This window comes from Tauraco erythrolophus, chromosome 18, assembly GCF_009769465.1.
Source record: "Tauraco erythrolophus isolate bTauEry1 chromosome 18, bTauEry1.pri, whole genome shotgun sequence".
Classification (NCBI taxonomy): Eukaryota; Metazoa; Chordata; class Aves; order Musophagiformes; family Musophagidae; genus Tauraco; species Tauraco erythrolophus.
Genome location: NC_141482.1, coordinates 17,910,818 through 17,930,610, shown reverse-complemented (window position 1 = coordinate 17,930,610; position 19,793 = coordinate 17,910,818). Strand labels below are relative to the sequence as shown.

The 19,793-nt window shown below is 38.7% G+C and overlaps 1 protein-coding gene across 1 annotated transcript; it reads left to right on the top strand.

The window, feature by feature from the left end:
- The first annotated feature begins 939 nt into the window (after positions 1 to 939).
- LOC104381722 (protein-glutamine gamma-glutamyltransferase 6) lies at positions 940 to 17,936 on the top strand. The gene is made up of 13 exons (XM_009989507.2): positions 940 to 946; positions 2,942 to 3,115; positions 3,319 to 3,558; positions 8,418 to 8,536; positions 9,885 to 10,013; positions 10,174 to 10,354; positions 10,603 to 10,738; positions 12,276 to 12,379; positions 12,475 to 12,717; positions 14,379 to 14,696; positions 15,701 to 15,864; positions 16,610 to 16,734; positions 17,786 to 17,936. Exons 1-13 carry the CDS (start codon positions 940 to 942, stop codon positions 17,934 to 17,936), a joined length of 2,091 nt encoding a protein of 696 aa, XP_009987809.2.
- Positions 17,937 to 19,793: the final 1,857 nt, after the last annotated feature.

Sequence of the window (19,793 nt, the reverse complement as noted above, 5' to 3'; positions counted from 1 at the left end):
AAAATCGACCTTAGAAACAGCTGTTGAAGCTTAATTTCTGCTTCTTATTCTGTGTTGTTTTTTTTTGTTCTTCTTTGTAACTAAAAATTCAAAATAACTTTTTTTTTTAAGTCTTCACTGAGTGCTAAAACATGCTCAGTGGAGCTACAGAATCTTAAACAGATAAATATTTCTCCTGACAACAATGTCACTTTATTATCTGTACACTTTTAAGTGAGGGTGCAAAAATAAATATATTAACAGTTGTGAAGATAGACATGCTTAGAAGTTGCACTGGTAAACACTACTCATGGTTAATAGTTTAGATATTTATTTTTTTTTAATAAAACTTTTGCTGAAACAGTAGTATGGAGCTGGCTAACATAACAGGTCAACAGACATTTGTTTCTGGTAGGAGTTTATCATTTCACATAAGTCAGGAGGCATTGGAGATAATTTGAGACCCAAAAAAACCCTCTAAAACCAACTCACAGCTTTTAAACAAAACCAGAGGTGACATTAACCAATCTGGAAGTTAAGTAATCAGGAAACGCTCCTTTTTTCTTCCTATGGCTTTTACATCCCACCACTCCCTGTTTCCTCGTCCTTAAAGATAACTTATTCATGGCACACCTATTATCCTTTGTAGGAAGTTCTTCTTGTCTTGGGATTCAAGAGAATGCATTTCCTCTGAGTAAATAATTTTGGTATCTCCTCCCATAATTACACCCACGTTGAGTAGGAACATTGGCATTAGACATACATATATTATAGGAACTAGTTAATTCGTTTGACAAGTCTACAGGTATTAATAACAACTGCTAAGTACCTCTCCCTTCTCTCAAATTTCAGCTGACAGCACGAAAAGATTGCTGGTTTTTTGCCTTTTATGATTAATGTGACTTGGACATCTTTGAAGAACAAAGCAGAAGGTGTATGCAATCCTCATAAGCTGAGGGAATGGCAGGTGAGTTCTGTGTGTCATTTGCTTCCCTTTAGTAGGTACTTTATTCAGGACCATTTTCTTAAGATATGTGCCCTATAGGTATCTGCTCAGATTTCTTATCTGAAGGAAATTTTATATTGTAATGTGTTCTTGAACTTAATTTTCAAAGTTTTATTGTTGTTATTATTAAGACTCATTTGAGAATAATTTTTGAGCTAAGCAGAGAATATTGGGGGCGGGGCGCAGGGGGAGCATGTGGAGAAAAGAAATTTCCATTACTTCAAAAGGCACTACATAGAACTCCATCTAAACCCTTTATTTTTTAAATGCTATTTCAGAGATGTGTTATGCTTTGTATTAACAAAATTAGTGTAATTCATCCTAACAGAGCTGTGAGCACGGAGCCTATAGATGGGAATGCAAAGATGTATTATAACCCTACCAAAGGGACACGTGACTATCTCTGCTTTTTAAAGTTTAAAATGAGGACGACTATTGAACTGGGCAATTGCAAAGCAGGGTTTTCTCTTGTTTAATGATGAAACAGATGTTTTCAAATCAGTTTTTAAAATGTTGCTTTGCGGAGAAAGCAGTACCCTGCTGCAGTTCGCTGTTGTCCCAGATAGTCATGCTAAAGATTATCTTTTTCGGCCCATCAACGCTTACTTGCATTACTACTTTGTGGTCTTAGACTACAAATAAAAAAAATATTCTTCCTCGAATTTAATTATGGCACTTTTTTGCATAAGTTAGATTTTACTTTTATGTCTTCTTCAAAGATTATATATAAATTGTAGTTTAATATGCAGCTGTATTGTTTCAGATCTGACTTAGTATTTCATTGCTATGCTATATGGCATGAGATAGACTTGGAAGATCATTTGAAGATCCCTGTTGTAATGGTGCATGGTGCCATAGGCCTTACTCCATCCTTTCCGTCCCACTCTACTTTGTTGTTATTGTTTTCTTCTGAATTCCCTTTAAAAGAGTGGCAGTCATGTCCCCTTATCCTGTCCCTCCCTCCCACCAACCTCAGTGCATTTATGATACCACCATCAATAAAATGATTTGGAAGAATCTTCATCAAGGTACTCGCCTTAAACATTTGCCAAAACTTACAATGCAATGCTCCAGGTGTAGTCTGTGGAGTCTCATAGGGCAGATATAAACACAGAGGACGGTGCCTCTCAGAGCTCCTGAAGGCAGTATAACTGCTCAAGTTTGGGCATGGCAATAAAACATGAACTACAGAAGGGAAAACCATCTTGCAAGGAAGATCATATACATACTTGCTTGCCAAAAAGGTAGTTTAGCAGTTAAGGTGGCAAGAGCCACTTCATGGGTTTTAAACCACAAACCATAATAACAGTATGTGTGCAGGAAGACTCTTGATATCAGAGAACTCTAAGCACACTGTAAGTCATCAGAATTCCTCTAGGACATGAAGGTAGTGCCTACTAGAACAGGAATCCCAATGGTCCAGCTGTGACTTTGGAAAGAGCTAAATTCAGACTGATTTCTTCATCAAAATGTCCAACTTATGTCCTGAAATACCTCTTGTTCATTCATATAAGACAGATGATCTCTCACTGTGCATCTTTCCCTACTCTAGGCCAAACAGCATCGGGAAAAGTAAGCAGGAAAAGTAAGATGTCCTAATAGCCATTTCTGAGATCCTGAAAATATATATGTTAAAAGGCCACTTTATTTGGTGCTGACAGTTAAATGAGACTGATTTGCCCCTGTAATTTTTTTTCTAAGTCCAGTGATAAAACAGCATCCAGCACTGTGTAGGAGATATGTAAGTCCTCAGTGTATAACAGCCCTATAACAAAACCCAAGCACAAGTTTTTACTATTGACCACTGGACTTAATCAATTTAATGAAGCACTTGCTTTTCAGTTGTCCTTCCTCCAAGAAAGATAACTGCTTTTAGCAACCTCATCATGCCCCTTACCAACAAATAATTTCTTTTCATGCTGGCTGCTTCTTCATGGCTTTTCTTCTATTTTACAGATCTGACACCAACACATATCAGCTGGCAGCCATCAGTAAACGCAGGCGCACACCATACTGACAGATATGCCAACACTGAGCTGACTGTGAGGCGAGGACAAGCCTTCACCATTACCCTGTACTTCAACAGACCAAAGCAGACTGGGGAGAGCTTAGCATTTGTCACTGAAATAGGTAACACTCCTTTAGCTTAATCCATGTTCTCATAGAACCATAATCTTTATCCCTTGTAATTCTCCCTTGATTCTATTTAGAGATGCAGTTTTTCTTCATGTATTTTTAATGCTTTTCCCACCTCAATGTGCTCATTTCAAGTGTGAGGTTAATATTGAAACCACAGTCCGGAATGGAAACCACTTACCTCTTCTCTCTGGCAGGGCCATCCCCTTCAGAATCTCATGGTACAAAGGCTGTATTTAACCTCTCTGAGGTGGGGGCAAGTGGCTGGAGCGCTGTTCAAGCACCCAGCGAGTCCGGCTACATGAACTTTACAATATCCAGCCCAGCCAACGCTGTCATTGGACGATACAATCTTATCCTCCAGGTAACCTCGGGGAACAAGATCTTCTCCAGATTCCTGGGGCAGTTTGTGTTACTCTTCAACCCTTGGTGCCCAGGTAGGTACCAATGCCTTTACTCTTGAATGTAACTGACCCATTTGCTTTCATATCTGCACAGTTAGCTTGCTCCCCCAAGCTGTCTCTCTTTGCTGCTGCTGATGCCCCAATCTCAGCTACCTGTTCAGAGATCTGGTTTTATAGAATCACAGAATGTTAGGGATTGGAAGGGACCTCAAAGGATCATCTAGTCCAATCCCCCTGCCAGAGCAGGACCACCTAGATCAGATCACATTAGGGTGATCACTACATTAAAAAGCTGCTGCTGCACCACTCCCCCCCACCTCTTATCCTAACGAAATGTGCTATATGGGGTGATACCATAAGAGAGACATAGATCTGTTGGAGCGTGTTCAGAGGAGGGCCACAAAGATGATCCAGGGGCTGGAGCACCTCTGCTATGAGGACAGGTTGAGGGAGCTGGGATTGTTCAGCCCTGAAAAGAGAAGACTTTGGTGGGACCTAATAGCTGCCTTCCAATACCTGAAGGGAACCTACAGGAAGGCTGGGGAGGGACTTTTTACAAGAGTGTCCACTGATAGGACAAGGGGAAATGGGTTTAAGTTGAAGGAGAAAAGATTTAGATCAGATCTTAGGAAGAAATTCTTCAGTACGAGGGTGGTGAGACTTTGGAATAGATTGTCCAGAAAGGTTGTGGATGCCCCCTCCCTGGAGGTGTTCAAGGCCAGGTTGGACGGAGCCTTGAGTAGACTGATCTAGTTGAGAGGTGTCCCTGCCCACGACAGGGAGGTTGGATTAGATGATCTCTAAGGTCCCTTCCAGCCTATGCCATTCTATGATTCTTTCTTCAGGACTGAGCAGATCACTTTTTTCTGTAGATGAGGGCTGACAGACTTTCGTAAGTGCATGTACTTCTCAGAACTCGAAGCAAGCATACAGTAGCGTCCTTGACTTGCGCCTAAATCAAAGCAAGACTGCTCTGGTAGATGTTAACTGCAAAAACAATAGCTCAACTAACTTTATAAATGATAGAGGACTAGTATGAAGAAGATTGGCATTTCCCATATCTTTCACCATGGGCTGAAAAGGCACATATCTTGCTGTTCCATTTTTTATTTCTGCAGCCTCAGTATGTTGCAGAAGAAATGCAATTTCCTAAACTCACAGATTTTGCAAATATGTGATAGTGCAGTAACCTGGATTAGCCTTAAAATATACCACTCTAGATTTAAAAGAGCTCTTGGCTAGCCGAGTGACTAAACAGCTTCTGAAAGAAAAGTAACCACAATCATCCACTATTTCCTTCTTCACCGTATGTTAATCAAGGGCCACTAAAAAATATGTCAAGAGCCAAGATGAAAGAAGCTGCTAATTAGCTCAGCATGTCTTGGAAGACAGAAATAATTATAGAAGTACGTTCAAGAAACTCAGACTGTCTCTGTATAGACAGTCCTGAGGAAAAAACCTTCCCAGAACCTCCTGAAAGATCACTTGTGGTGTAACTTCTAATTCATGGAAACCACACTGCAGGGACTGAAATATTTGACACCGCCTGAACTGGAACTCTGGAGTAGCAGTGGTACTCGTGAGACCAGACAAATTGTTCTCAGACGGAAACTGAGAAAAACTAGGTTGCGCCATTCCAGTTTAAGACTAATGATTTTACAGAAGAGCTCTCCAGATTTATCAGATGATGCAATGACCACTGCTGCTAAACAAAAGGGAGTATCCTTAAAGCAGGATGCTGCTGAATAAGCTTCTGCAGAATGGAATAGCTCCCTGATCCTGACAAACAGGAACAGATTCGGTTTGAGGGTATGTTACCGCTATAGTAAGTGTCATAGCAGAAGCGAAGTAGAAAATTTATTTTCTCAGCAAAGGATAAATGGCGGATCTGGTCTGTAGATATAGTTCTACGAGGGAGCTTATTCATTAAGCTGGAAGACAGGAATTAATTCCCAACCTGTAATATCAGTAAAGAACTCCTTACAAGGAAACAGTCAGGAGCAGAGATGAAAGGAAAAGCACTGAATTGGAGAAATCTACTAGTGGATCCTTAAGTGTCATCTGAAAAAACACTTTGATCAAATGGTTCATTACTGACTTTGATAAACTGACATTAAGCAGCATTGTCCATACACAGATGGGCTGGGATACCACATAGGAATAACTGGCTGACCTTAGAGACTGGAGTAGTTGAGAAGGGCTAAGATCTAAGAATACAAAATAAAAGACCACACATTTAGGGTGAAATAACAATAATTTCAATGGCAGACTTGCCAGATGGAAATCATGAAGAATATGAAAGTATTTGCTAATCAAAGAATGAGAACCAAAGTGAAATGGCCCTGAAGAAGGCAAATGCAATCGTACACTGTGTAAGAGGAAACAGTTACTCAGATTTAAATATTAATATCATTGTACAAAGTGACAAGATCTCATCTGGAATTTTCTTTCAGTTAATCTTTCCTGAACAGGAATTATGAATTAGAACATGTTCAGTGAAGGGTTACTAGGATAACTGAACACACAAAAAGCCTTTTGGACAAGAGAAAATTTTTAGTTTAGCAAGCTGAAAGCAACTAGTTTCACAGGTCGGATATCTGAAATAAATACAGAATTTGGACACAGAAAATACTGATCTTACCATAATGATAACAAACCAATAAGCCTATTAATTCACTAATGTTACTTGTTTCAAACCTGTGGATGAAATAAAAGTGATGTTTTAACATTAATAAAATCTCTTAAGGACATTTAAAGAGAAATCTAAGATACTAATAAGCCAGCCTCTGATAATGATGCATTATGTCCTCATGCTATTGAAGGAATGTACAGTTAACGAGTGCTAATCATGAATTAAATGAATGAGCATACCCTGCTTATCTATAGCTCACAAGTGACATGGTCAATTGTAAAGCTTTAGAGGATAAAAGGATAAGCATGTTTGAGAATTTTGTAGAACATATATTTTTCTCTTAGGTGTCTAATACTTGCCACTTGTTTCTGTGGTGAAGATTATATGAAGAAATTACTAGAAGTATCTCTATGTTAGAAAGCATACTTACATATTGATTTAAAAATATCAATAAAAAAAATCAATATCAATATGTTTCTCACTATGCCAGAATAAACTTCAGAATGAGAGGACATAATATATAACAACTTTGTATTTTTGTATTAAAAGGAATTAATTTTAAAAAAGATTAGGTCTACAGTGGTCTGTCTTTCTATAATGGTCAACAAAGAGGACTATCGTGGCTGACTGCATTTGTTTTTCTTCTTGTCTGCTGAGAATAACAGAAGGATGAGTTGTTACTATTTAGTCATATTTGAAAGGAAGAGATTTGTTGTGGTGTGTTGTGAGGCTTTTTTTCCTCCTTTTAAGATAACGTTAATTTTGCTCTGAGTTTTTGGTAGGAACAGTGTTATTATAAAAAAAAAGTAAGTATACTTATTCAAAGAACATTATAATTGACAACATATAAATCTCAGAAAAGAGATGTTTTTCAAGTGATTACAGAAGGACATTTAGATTGCTCAGAATCATAAACTCGTAGGCCTAGAAAAATCTTAGAATGTTATCTAGTCTCACATGCTGCTCTAAAGCATGTTCAGTTCAGCACTTAGGTCATTCCTGACAGATCTTGAATTCCTCCTTAATGATCAGCCATTAGTGGAAGCTCCAGTATCTCTACCTGTGCAATTCACTCTAATAAAACACTAGCCTTTCCATCAGAATTTTTTCCTATTAACTAACCAAATCTTTTTTGCTTTGATTTCAGCATATAACTTCTCATCCTACATACGGTAGACACCAAGAACACATTTCCTCCCACCCACCCCATACTCTTCACAACAATTTCTGGAATTGATTACCATGCTTGCCCTATTCCTCACCCCTTATTTTTTTTTCTACTTTAAATAATTCTGAGTTAATTCATAAGTTATATTTTCAGGATTGCTGAGCATTCTCAGAGCTGCTCTCACTCTTTCCAAGTGGTCCACACCTTGAAGTGCAGCATCTGGAATTGCACACAGTTCTCCAGGCCCATGTTGGCCCAAAAGCTTGGGAATCAACAACGGTGATATTATTGAAAAAATAAAAAAAATAATAGTGTGGACAGCCACTACAAAAATAGACTTGTATCACATGATATCATTTTCAAAATAAGGAAGGTAAAGAAGTTTACTTGATAAAATAGAAAAGCAGATTTTTATATACATTTCCTAAAATCCTACAGCTTTCAGAAAATAATTTTGAACATTAAACATAGAGCTAAGTAGATATTGCTACCTAAAGAGTGATAAAAATAACCTAAATATCTGTGGGAAGTCAATGCTTTCATAGGATTGTGCCATAGACTAGGGAAACCAATGAGTAACTGAAATCAAAGTGAATGGTTGAGCATTATCCTAATAACATTTCTGATAGCACTTTGGATCAGGTAAGTAGAGATCTTCATTTAGGAATCTTTAAACATGATGAATACGACTGGAAAACAGAAAAATGTCATCTGTGTGATTCTCTTCAAATGCCTATTCTACTTCTAACTACCCTGAGAAGGCAGAGAAATCCAGTGAGCTAGCCTGGACTTTTCTCCTTCCCCACAAAAAAAAAAAAAACCACACAGAAAGAGGACATTTAGATAATACACAAAGGCTACACTAAAATTAAGGAAAAAAGTTAGAGTAATATAACTTGGATTTCCCTCCTTCTCCACCCTGGCCGTTTACAATAGCAGGCATGTTCACTGAGCTGTACATGTTCAGTGAGCAATAATAATGTGTTTTCCAAACAGTAGTTTTCCCCTTGCTAAAACAAGATACAAGAGTTTTCAAAAAGTTACTAGTATTCTCCACTTTAAGTGTAAAAGTGTGTCCAACTTGGTTTTCAGGTGATGATGTCTATATGGCTAATGAAAATGAGAGACAAGAATATGTTCTAAATGAAAATGGAATAATCTTTGTGGGCAATGCAAAGTACATTGAAGCAAGAGGATGGTACTATGGACAGGTAAGCCATAAAGAATTCATTTAGGCTCTTATTCTGTCTCCAGTAGCATTTTCTCTCATCATTTGCCGCTCTGATAGGTCTGCCTATTCACATGCAAACTGAACAAACCTGGCTAGCCTTACTTGTGGTCTGCTCACTGTGTGCCTAATAGGACTTTGATGTGAGAGACAGCTTAGCACAGCACTGCAGCTAGAACTGACTTCTACATGTGCTTGAAGCTCATGGTACAAGCGTGGACCTCATCTGTGACCAAAGCATCCACAGTATAAGTGACAGTATACTTGTGTGGCTCCAACGCACCCACTATTTTTGTAATGCAGTTACAATAGGCCAGAACTGACATTGACATAGAATGGCTCGGGTTGGAAGGGATCTGTAAAGATCACCTAGCCCAACCTCCCTGTGATGAGGAGAGACATCAAAAGGAGCGTGGCCAGCAGGTCGAGGGAAGTGATTCTGCCCCTCTACTCGGCTCTCGTGAGACCCCACCTGGAATACTGTGTTCAGCTCTGGAGTCTCCAACACAAGAAGGACATGGAGCTACTGGAACGAGTCCAGAGGAGGCCACAAAGATGATCAGAGGGCTGGAGCACCTCTGCTATGAAGACAGGCTGAGAGAGTTGGGGCTGTTCAGCCTGAAGAGAAGGCTCCGGGGTGATCTTATAGCAGCTTTCCAGTACCTAAAGGGGGCCTACAGGAAAGCTGGAGAGGGACTTTTTACAAGGGTGTGTAGTGATAGGACAAGGGGCAATGGATTTAAACTGAAAGAGGGGAGATTTAGGTTAGATATAAGAAAGAAATTCTTTACATTGAGGGTGGTGAGGTACTGGAACAGGTTGCCCAGAGAAGTTGTGGATGCCCCATCCCTGGAGGTGTTCAAGGCCAGGTTGGATGAGGCTTTGGGCAACCTGGTGTAGTGGAGGATTTCCCTGCCCATGGCAGGGGGGTTGGAACTAGATGATATTTGAGGTCCCTTCCAACCCAAACCATTCTATGATTCTACGATCTTCAACTAGACAGAGTTGCTCAAAGCCCCATCCAACCTGACCTTGAATGTTTCCAGAGATACAACTCAAAAGAATCTACTAACTGCAGTCAGAATAACCTTGGCAGTTTTAGTTTTACTACAGTCATCTCTTCCAATGACAAAAGGCATCCTGTCAGATTTCTGCTTTATTTAGTTAGCCCTGTCTTTAGCCAGTATTGCAGTGTGCACGCTACTTTGTGCCTCACTGTGCCTATCGCTTTTGGGCTGGAATATCTTAGAAAGGAGGAACTGCAGTAGAACCTCCTCTAATTCTGTTTGTGAAACTATATTCTCTTTAAAATTTACCTTATTTGATCACAGTTTCAAGATCATCTTTTAAACATTTGTCTCACCATGCTTGATCTGAGCCTGTACTATCGTCAGGATCCAGCCATTGATGTGTCCCGAAGAGGAGATCCTAAATATGTGGGCCGAGTAATCAGTTCCATGGTAAGAAATGGACAACTTAATCTGAATTCCACATGCTTAAGCAGAAAGAATTAGTTATACCACTGAGACTCAGATACCTGCACCTTAAGCAATACAATTAAGTAGATATGGTGCATTACACAATTGATTTTGTGCATTCTGTTCCTTGGCCTATTTTTAGATCAATGGAAATGATAATGATAATGGAGTTCTCCTGGGAAAGTGGCAAGGAAGTTTCCATTCAGATGAGAATCCATCCAGATGGGATGGTAGTGTGGTAATCCTCCAGAAATGGTGTCAGGACAACTACAAGCCTGTTCAGTACGGCCAGTGCTGGGTTTTTGCAGGCGTGATGTGTACAGGTAAGCTTTATGAAGAGAGGACTGTGGTAAAATGGAAGCATTTGTGACCTCTGGTTTTGTCAAAACTACAAAGCCATTAATTGTACAAGAGGAACAATGCTCTGAAAACTACAAATGCTGAAGAATCACAAAATATTTAGACACTTCACTTTGATTCTCAGATATTTGTAATCACCGAACTAAAGCTGTGTGTTTTTTGTTTGTTTGGGTTTTTTGTTTTGTTTTTGTTTTTTTTTAATATATTTCAGTTTTGAGGTGCTTGGGGATTCCAACTCGTTTGGTTTCAAATTTTAACTCTGCCCATGATGTGGATAGAAACCTGAGTATTGACAAGTACTATGACAGCTCTGGAAAGAGTCTTAATATCAGCAAGGATTCCACATGGTAAATATAATTTTGTGCATCTCACCAATAATTAGCAAGAGGATTTATGGGACTTAAAACCACAAACAGTAGTAGTACAAAAGCAACTGAGTGGACAAAATTTAATACAAATCTCTAAACTGATACACTAGAAATACATTTGGAAAGAAAACATACTTCATGGTTTTGAGGTAAAAGTTACTTCAAACAACCAGCCAGCCCAATTTTTTGCAGTGCCTGACCTCAAACAAGCTGCAACTTACTTTAAAAAGTATGTTTCCATTGACAACGTACCAGTTCCTGAGGCTCTTTTAATTGTTAAGACCTAAGCAGTCTGTTCCTGATAATTGAGCTGTATACCTTCCATGCTCTTAACTGGTTTACTGCTGCCATAACTTTATCTCATCACATATCCAAAGCCTGTGTTTCTGAGCTTGGCCTGTCATCCTCCCCAGCTAGATGGGAGCCTCCCCTAGAAGTTTTCCAGCACTCCTTTAGCTAGACCTTCCCTTTGCAGGAGCTGAAAAAGACAGAACAATCCCAACGCTCTCCAGACTTGGTTATTGGACATTGTAGGCCAGTACTGTAAACTGCAAGTGATCCATGATCATCAATCAAGCCGCAAAATTTGAGTAGCCAAAGAAACATGGTATTCTTCAGATAATACCATTTTATACTTTCGTTGCCCTCCAGTTTTAGAATCTTTACAGGCACTTTACTTTTCAGAAAGTAAAGGACCAAGGCAGAATAATTAATTCAGAAATTAACTAGGACCAAGTCAAAGTCTGTGCACACCAGACTTCACCAAAAGTATCATTACTTAGTCTGCTTCCTTTAACCAAGTGTATGTGGTTGAAAGATATGGGAAGTCTTTCACCTCTTAACTTCCTTAAAAGTATTAGCCTCTGAACAGAATTCAGCCAATAAATCTTTTCTGGGTCCTCCTGTGACCTACATTTTACCAATCTCTCATGCTATCCTTTCCTTTTGGAGTTTGTGGAACTCATCACCACTAGATGCTGTTGAAAACAAAGCTATAAAGAGTTTTTGAACAGGACAAAAGAGATTCGCAGAGAATAAGATGACTAACAATCATTAAACCCAGTGGTCTCAATGTAACATCTAATTCAGAAAGTCTCCAATTCTCTGACTGTGAGAAATCACAACATAACAGGGGAAGGGTCATTCTATTCACGTGCTGTTCTTATCTCTTTTCAAAAAAACATCTGCTGCTGCACAGTATTATAGTATTTCCCACATTTGAGGGTTACTGAACCCAATCACCAAGCGTTGCCTGTATTCAAGGCTTAAATCTTCCACTTATAGTTCATATTGCTCCCAAAGCAAGCTGTTGACACCTATATTCTCTCCCTCCCCGCCCTGAGGTACACACCTCAAAAGCAGGCAGTAAATCTATCCTTTGAAAGAGGTACTGAGTTGCTGTAACTAGACAGCTTGCGTCATCTCTAAAAAACAAAATTCCTTACTCCTTTCAAATTGGAAGTTTGTATGACTCTATATATCGCTATACTTCCTAGACATTGTTCTTTGTCCCCAGGGATTATCATGTCTGGAACGAAAGCTGGTTCATTCGCCCAGATCTGGGAACATCATACAATGGATGGCAGGTTTTAGACGCAACTCCACAGGAACAAAGTAAAGGTAATAGTGTAAGTTCTTAGCATGACTTAAGGTTCCTTCTTCAAACTGACCATGACTAACAAATTTTGGCTTTTTTTTTCCTCTCTATGTTTTAGGATTATTTCAGTGTGGCCCTGCATCTGTCATAGCCATCAAAGAAGGTGATGTAGACTTGGATTACGACACTTTATTTGTCTATACAGAGGTAAACGCCGATTGCAACAGATGGATTGTATACAACGATGGAACTAAGAAAAGAGTTTATTGTGATACGGAAATAATTGGCAGGTTTATCAGCACCAAAGCTGTAGGCAGCAATTCCCGTGTGGATGTCACCTATAACTACAAATATCCAGAAGGTAAAGGAATTATCATGAATTATCTTCTACTGAATTCTTGGTGCTAGAAAGCTAGGATGGGTAACCTGTTTTGTTTGAGCATCTCTCCCCTTCTTTCAGAAAATATTTCTGCCAGTGTTCTCAGACTACTTTCTTAATACAATGGGTATTATATTTCTGTTTGTGTGTATTCAGTACTGTTTCCTTATTAAGACACAATACAAAATATACTTTGTCTCTTACACAGAAGTACAAAATTTAATATATACACAAAACAGGGCTATAAAATACGTTTTACTACCCAAGGCAGACAGACTCTCAAGGTGCCATATCAAAAAGTTTTAAAACTGAGTCCGTCATGTATCACAAGCTGTACACAGGTCTGTAGTATGGGAAGTCACAGATTAGTGAGTACTAGTTTTCTGTCAAAGCTGGCAGAGGGAGTGGGGCAACAATCGAATCACAGAATCGTTAGGGTTGGAAGGGATCTCAAAGATCATCTAGTTCCAACCCCCCTGCCATGGGCAGGGACACCTTCCACTACACCAGGTTGCTCAAAGCCCCATCCAACCTGGCCTTGAACACTTCCAGGGATGGGACATCCACAACTTCTCTGGGCAACCTGTTCCAGTGCTTCACCACCCTCACTGTAAAAAATTTCTTCCTTGTATCTAATCTCAATCTCCCCTCTTTCAGTTTAAAGCCATTGCCCCTTGTCTTATCACTATACAACCTTGTAAAAATTCCCTCTCTTCTTTCTTGTAGGCCCCCTTCTCTAACACTAGACATTCATCTCCCATATGACCTCATGATCAGTCTCTCTCAGCAAATAAATTCTTGCTGTGTCCATTCCAACTCATCATCCTTCCCTTTGAAGACCCCACTACATCCCACTCCCAAGAGCACTGACTCAGTCTCCCTCTGTGACTGTAAAAATTCACTGAGTTATGCTCTCTTGTGCTTCTGCTCTGAAGCAGCCATCAGCTATACAGCCATTCAGTTGTTATGTTTGCACTCCTGGTGGACTCAGTCTCCACATTGTTGGATTCTGGAAATAAAAATACCAGGAAACAGTAAAGGGACTAAGTGCCATTCGTCTGTACTTAGGAAAACAAAGCACCAAAGGTTAAGAACTGCATAGCCATATGTTTGCAGGAATATTTTTATCTTCGCTCAAAAACTTGCTACCTATGCCTTTCTTTTTTTTTTTTTTTTTTACATTTAGGATTACTGATTTCACGTAATAGTTTGTTTAATGTTTGTGAATCAAAGTCTTAAAAAAAGGAAGATGTATGTCACTTTTTATAAAGTTTGCCATTCAGAATCGGTGGCCATATTTCAATACTTCACTCCTCAAAGTTCTAGTGCAACCATATTTAGCACAGAGGCTGGTTATCATCAAATTAGCAAAGTAATGCTTATCACACTACTGCGCGTTCTGACAAAAGAAAAAGAAATCTTGCATCCTAAACAAATACAAATGTGTCATATTTCATTTTAGTGACTTATTTTTCTTATTACAATATGTTTATTACTTTCTTGTAAAAAACCTGAACAGAGGCATAACAAAAATATGGGGAACTTTTAGGCATTGCATATTACATGATCCTGAAAGTCTTTGCACAAAGAAGGTGCAATGGCAACAAAAGTATGAATTTTACTTCATTCTCTCCTTCAACCAGGTTCTTCTGAAGAAAGACGAGTTTATAAAAAGGCCTTGGCCAAGATATTTGGCTCAAACATCACAGAAGGACACACAGAATCTTCAGATGGAAGATCTTCAGAGACAATCAGAAACCCTGGGATCTCTGGGAAATTCAAGCTTGCTGAACCTCCAGTATTTGGCAAAGACATTACCCTAATCTTAATTCTCAATAACCTGTCTTTTGACCACAAGTCTGTGAAGGTGGACATGAGTGCCTCAACTATCCTGTATACAAGGAGAGCAGTGGCAGAGATCCTGAAGGCAACCACTTCTGTGGATCTTGGTTCTAAACAAGGTAACTTGTAATGTCCCTAAGGAGCCAATATAGCCCTCTTAGCCACATGAACGCAACTGGAATGAAGAACATCGGTATCATATCTGTATCAGCCCTGTAGTGGTAGTGCATCTACTTGTTGCATCTCTTAATAGCATTGTTTATGACTATATTTTACAAGATTTTTTTTTTCTCCTCTGAAAATTTTCACTAGTTCAACCAGGAACTGAAAGTCTTATGAAACGTTATACAGAAGTCTACATTTATATTATAAGTCCAGAAGCAGTACTCTCTCTATATATATACATATATATATATGTGTGTGTGTGTGTGTGTGCGCGCCCGGGTCTGTCTGTGGTGATTATTACAAGTATAGGAACACTTAAATTAAAAAAGTCTGATGTACGCTTTCTGGCACTCAACAGGCAACACTTTAATAGAAATTAACTAGGACAAAGGTTAAAAATTACAGTGAAACTCTCTGTTTCTCTTTTGAAGAGTCAGGGCTATTAAAACTATTATAGAGATCTTTTTCATTCCCAAAGTCTGCAAAGACGAACATTTTTTCCATACAAAGCAGAAAAGTTGTAGGACTACAACAATAAGCAGCTGACCAGATCACTTGAAAAGGATCTTTGTGAAACTTGATCCAAGCTTTCATCTTGACTGAGGTAAACCAAATAGGATATAAGGAGGGAATACAGAAAAAGGGAAAAAAAAAAAGGTATATCTTTGATTATAAGAAATACAAAGGGACAGGAATCCAGAGGAATGCAGATGAGCACATTCTGAGTTTCAGGCCAAAATCCCCCATTCAAAACTGTAAGGGTCAAATGAGTTAAAGTAGAAAAGGATCACGAGACGAGAGAAATACACAACCAGTCTCACAAGGAAGAAATATAAACAGACTCTAGATGTCTTGTCTTCTGTTCTCTTCAATAATTTCAAAAACCTTCATGATAACTCTCTTTTCTTTAGCATTCTTTGAGAATGTAATGGTTCCTAAATATATGTCTGAATTCCAGGGAAACATATCCGGTTAAAGATTCCTTATTCTTATTATGGAAAATATCTGACTACTGACAAAAGGATCCAAGTTACTGCTTTGTGTGAAGTCCTAAACATGCATGGGGTAAAGTTGCTGGTGGAGAAGACAATCATTTTAGAGGACACAAACATTATAATTAAGGTAAACAATTCTCTCCCTGATGTCCTGAACAGACAGAAAGAACTAAAGAGTCTTTCTGGAGCTCAGATCTTACGATGAGAATTTGGGGATAAATGCATTAATTTAGGCCGCAATTTCAGATATTGCTCTAAAATTCTGCCTGTTTAAATCGAGAAAGTAAGCATGTGAGAGTCCAATTTTGAATCTTTGCCTGAACCGCCTCCTGTTCTTCAGAACAGCTCTGCTACCTTCTTCCTTTCCCAGTCAGATGCCACTGCTTTATGTTCATAGAACTTGTTTTGATTTCATCTGTATTTTAGTCATTGGCAAGTGCTTGTGTTGCCTTTAAACAACCTAGCTTACTCCCAAAATACAGACTTAAACCTTTAATTCTAATCTATGTTAGGGCTAGTTTATATTGTTTTAACACTTTAATCCTAATCAATGATGTGCCAAAAAAAAAAAAAGCCACTCAGCAACCCAAAGATCAGACAGATTTACTGAGATGTGTCTGTATAGTCAGGGCTCTATTTCACTGAAATTGTGCACAAAACATTGCATACAGTTTAATAGCACTATTTAGCTAATTCAAGTCTATTCTGAAGTATTAGGAAAGGCACACCACCTATCAGATAAATTTCACTGCTCCTACAAATATCTCATTCATCCTCAAATGTAAGAGATGCTCTGCTTACAGTTTGACTCAAGTCTGACTCCAGAAAAGTGTAAAACAGTAAATGATCAGAAATGTATCTTTGTCATTTAGATTCCTCGGCGGGTTGTAGTGAACAAAGCTGTTACTTTAGAGATCTCATATGCCAATCCCCTCCCGGAACCTGTGAACCGCTGTATACTACTAGTGACTTTGATGAATCAACAGGTCAAGATACAGTAAGTGAAAGCCGTAGCATTTACTCAGTGCTTCTAACATGACCAATAGCATGGCAAGTTTCTCAGTAAGAAAAAAAAAAAAAATCATAGTTGAATTGTCTTTTTCATATTTTCCATTTATGAAAATAAAAATGCCACCAAATATATATTGAGATACTATGATTTCTCAATCATGTATTATTTTTTTCTACACAAGAACTTCTTTAACAATTAAAAATTGCTAACATCCTTCCTTCCCAGCAAAGCAAACGGGCATGTAAAATTCTTTTGTCTCTGGTATTTCTTCTACAGTTTGGCTTTGTGTTTCTATTTTTATGTACAGTACCCTAATTCCACAAAAATAAGTCTGAGCTAAAGCAAATAAATAAGATACTGCCACGGCTCCCCTTGTTTCAGCTCAAATGAGAAGTTGCTATGTTCTCCTTTAAAGTAGGAGAAAATCATGCCTTTTCAAAACATAAGAGCGAATAGTCTTTTACTTTTCTCTTTTCCCCTAGACTCTACTGCTTTATGGATTAACTCAGTGTTGAGTAGTTCATATTTCCTAAAGCTTGTTTTATTATGAAAGAGTCTGTGGCTCTGGAAGTATTTGGACATAATAATCCATAAAAATATGAAAAACATTATTCCAGTGAAAGGTTAAACCAATTTAGGCCAAAAAGAGACACAAAACAAAGCGCCCTGGCCATTAGAAAAATCATATTATTGCCAAAATGAATATGAACCAAGTAGGCATTGGACAGAGGACTGATCTTTGACATCAGAGTTCTCCTATTCTGAGTTTATGTTGACTATTCAAACTTGTACCCAGCCCGAACATGGAAGCATGGCACAGCACTTCTCATTTCCATCAGTCTATTCAAGAGTAAATGAAGATGGTACTAGCTTTTCTCATTTTCTAGTCTACACAAAGCCTCAAACCCTCAGTAATTCTCAAAAAGAAAGACTAGGTCTCAAGTAACTGTTGAGGTCATGGCTGTCATGCAGTTCTGCTTCTTGGGAATCTCAAAGAAAGACAATGCAAGCCTGAATATTTTTTTTTTTCCTTCAGTCTAGCACGACTGGCACCAAAGGAGAGATCAAAAATTTATTTTGAATTCACGCCTCGCAGGACTGGGCCCTTACAGCTGCAAGTAGACTTCTCTTGTGACAAATTTTCACATGTTAAGGGATTTGTAACCATTGCAGTAGCACCTGCATAATGTGATGGAATCAATCTCCTATTACAGCATTAACATGGCAAGACATTCTTCTCTATATAGGAACAATGATGACAGCAAGAAACTTTCCACAAAAATTGGTTACTTCTTACATTGCAATAGAATCAAGTCTCCTGCTTTCACAGTGCTTAACTATTTACTCTCTAATTGCATTTCTTTTTTTGTCCTCTTCTCTAGAAAAATTAAGCCACTTCCTTGTAGAAATAGTTTCACTGCTTTAACAAATCTCATTGTCTTAAGCTCTCAGTTTTGACTTTTCTATCAGATAATTAATACAGTCTCTTGTGACCACGTTCTAATTGTCAGCAATAAATAAAAACTATTCATATAACTGTGTTCTTTTGTAATGAATTGTACATTCCATGGAAATACTATGAGAAATCACAAGACTGAGGAAAGTTCTTACCTAAAAATGTAGAGCATTTCCTCCATTGTTCATTTAATTTTTGTATTTTGTGACACCTAGAACTCTGAACAGGGAGGAAAAAAGCCTATGAAGGCTGAAAAAAGTAATGTTTGAGGTCCATGACAACAATATTTTTGTAGCCTGTGGTGATAAGCCTGTCAGAGTGGACAACACATGTACATATTCAAATCAGTAACTTAATTCCTGTGTAATGAGACAGAGTCCCAGGCACCACAAAGCACAGGGAGAGTCTTGCATTAATATGGAAGTTCAGCAACACAAGGTAACTAACACTTTTTGCCCACCAGCATAAAGTCACTGGAGACAAGGAACAGATTTGTCTTCAAACCTTCCCAATGTAACTTACTCACAGGCAGCCCTTAACTCCACACCCCTGTCACCGTGTTTGCATATGGATGACTTTTGCGGGCTCCCAATCCCGACAGTGTAACTGTCAGGTACCAGGTCTCACCTGAAATGCACTTTCAAGTAGCCTTAATGATTCTCTATTACTGAGGCAATGCAGCCTCTCCAGGGACTGCTGTGAAAGCTCATGACTGACGGGGCTCAGTAACCACCTGGCCACGTTTCGGAAGTAGGGTGTGAGGCAATAACGGTGTACAAACAGCTTTGCCAAGCCTGAAGACTTAGATTTGTTGTCCAACTTATAGAATGTTTAAAGCAGAACTTATAAGGCCAAAATTCTGAACCACAGCTGTCAGGAGTTCAATATAGACACCTTGCATCTGACAGGTGATAATATTTCAGGGAGTCTGATGCATCCAGACATCATCACAAGCTCTTACTGAAAAAAATACACAACTAACCATAAGAAAAATTTAGATTCCTTTTTAAAAATAAATTTAAGCCGCAGGTAATTAATTTGCCTTTTCGGTAGCAAGCAATCTTGATAGGAATGTGGAAACGAAACAGAAAACAGACCAAAAAAGAAGACACAATGTAGAAGAGTAGAGATGAGGAAAACAATGGATCACTCCTTCTCCCCATACACCACTTACTCCTCAGTCACAGTCCACTGAAAGTTCAGAACAGCATACAACCTCCTCTCAGGAAAAATTGGCAGGGCATGCTTCTAGATAAGTTGTGACACAGGATGAGGGAGCTTCAAGAGTGCAGAAGAGAGTGTCTGTAATTAAACTGGGCAGGGCTCACACCAGAACAGCTCTGCAGCTTCCTCCAGAGCCATGCCAAATAGCCACAGAGAAAATATGTACATGTATTAAGAATGCCAAGCTATAAACAGAAATTATTACAAGTAGAGGCAGCCATTAAACACTCCTCTGTACTTAACAGAAATCCCTGATGCACAGCTAACTCCATAACAATGCCCTCTCAGTAGGACGTATTGCTGCTTATAGAAGAAATGCATATTATAGGTATTCATGTTGGGAACAGATAACGACACTGTCACA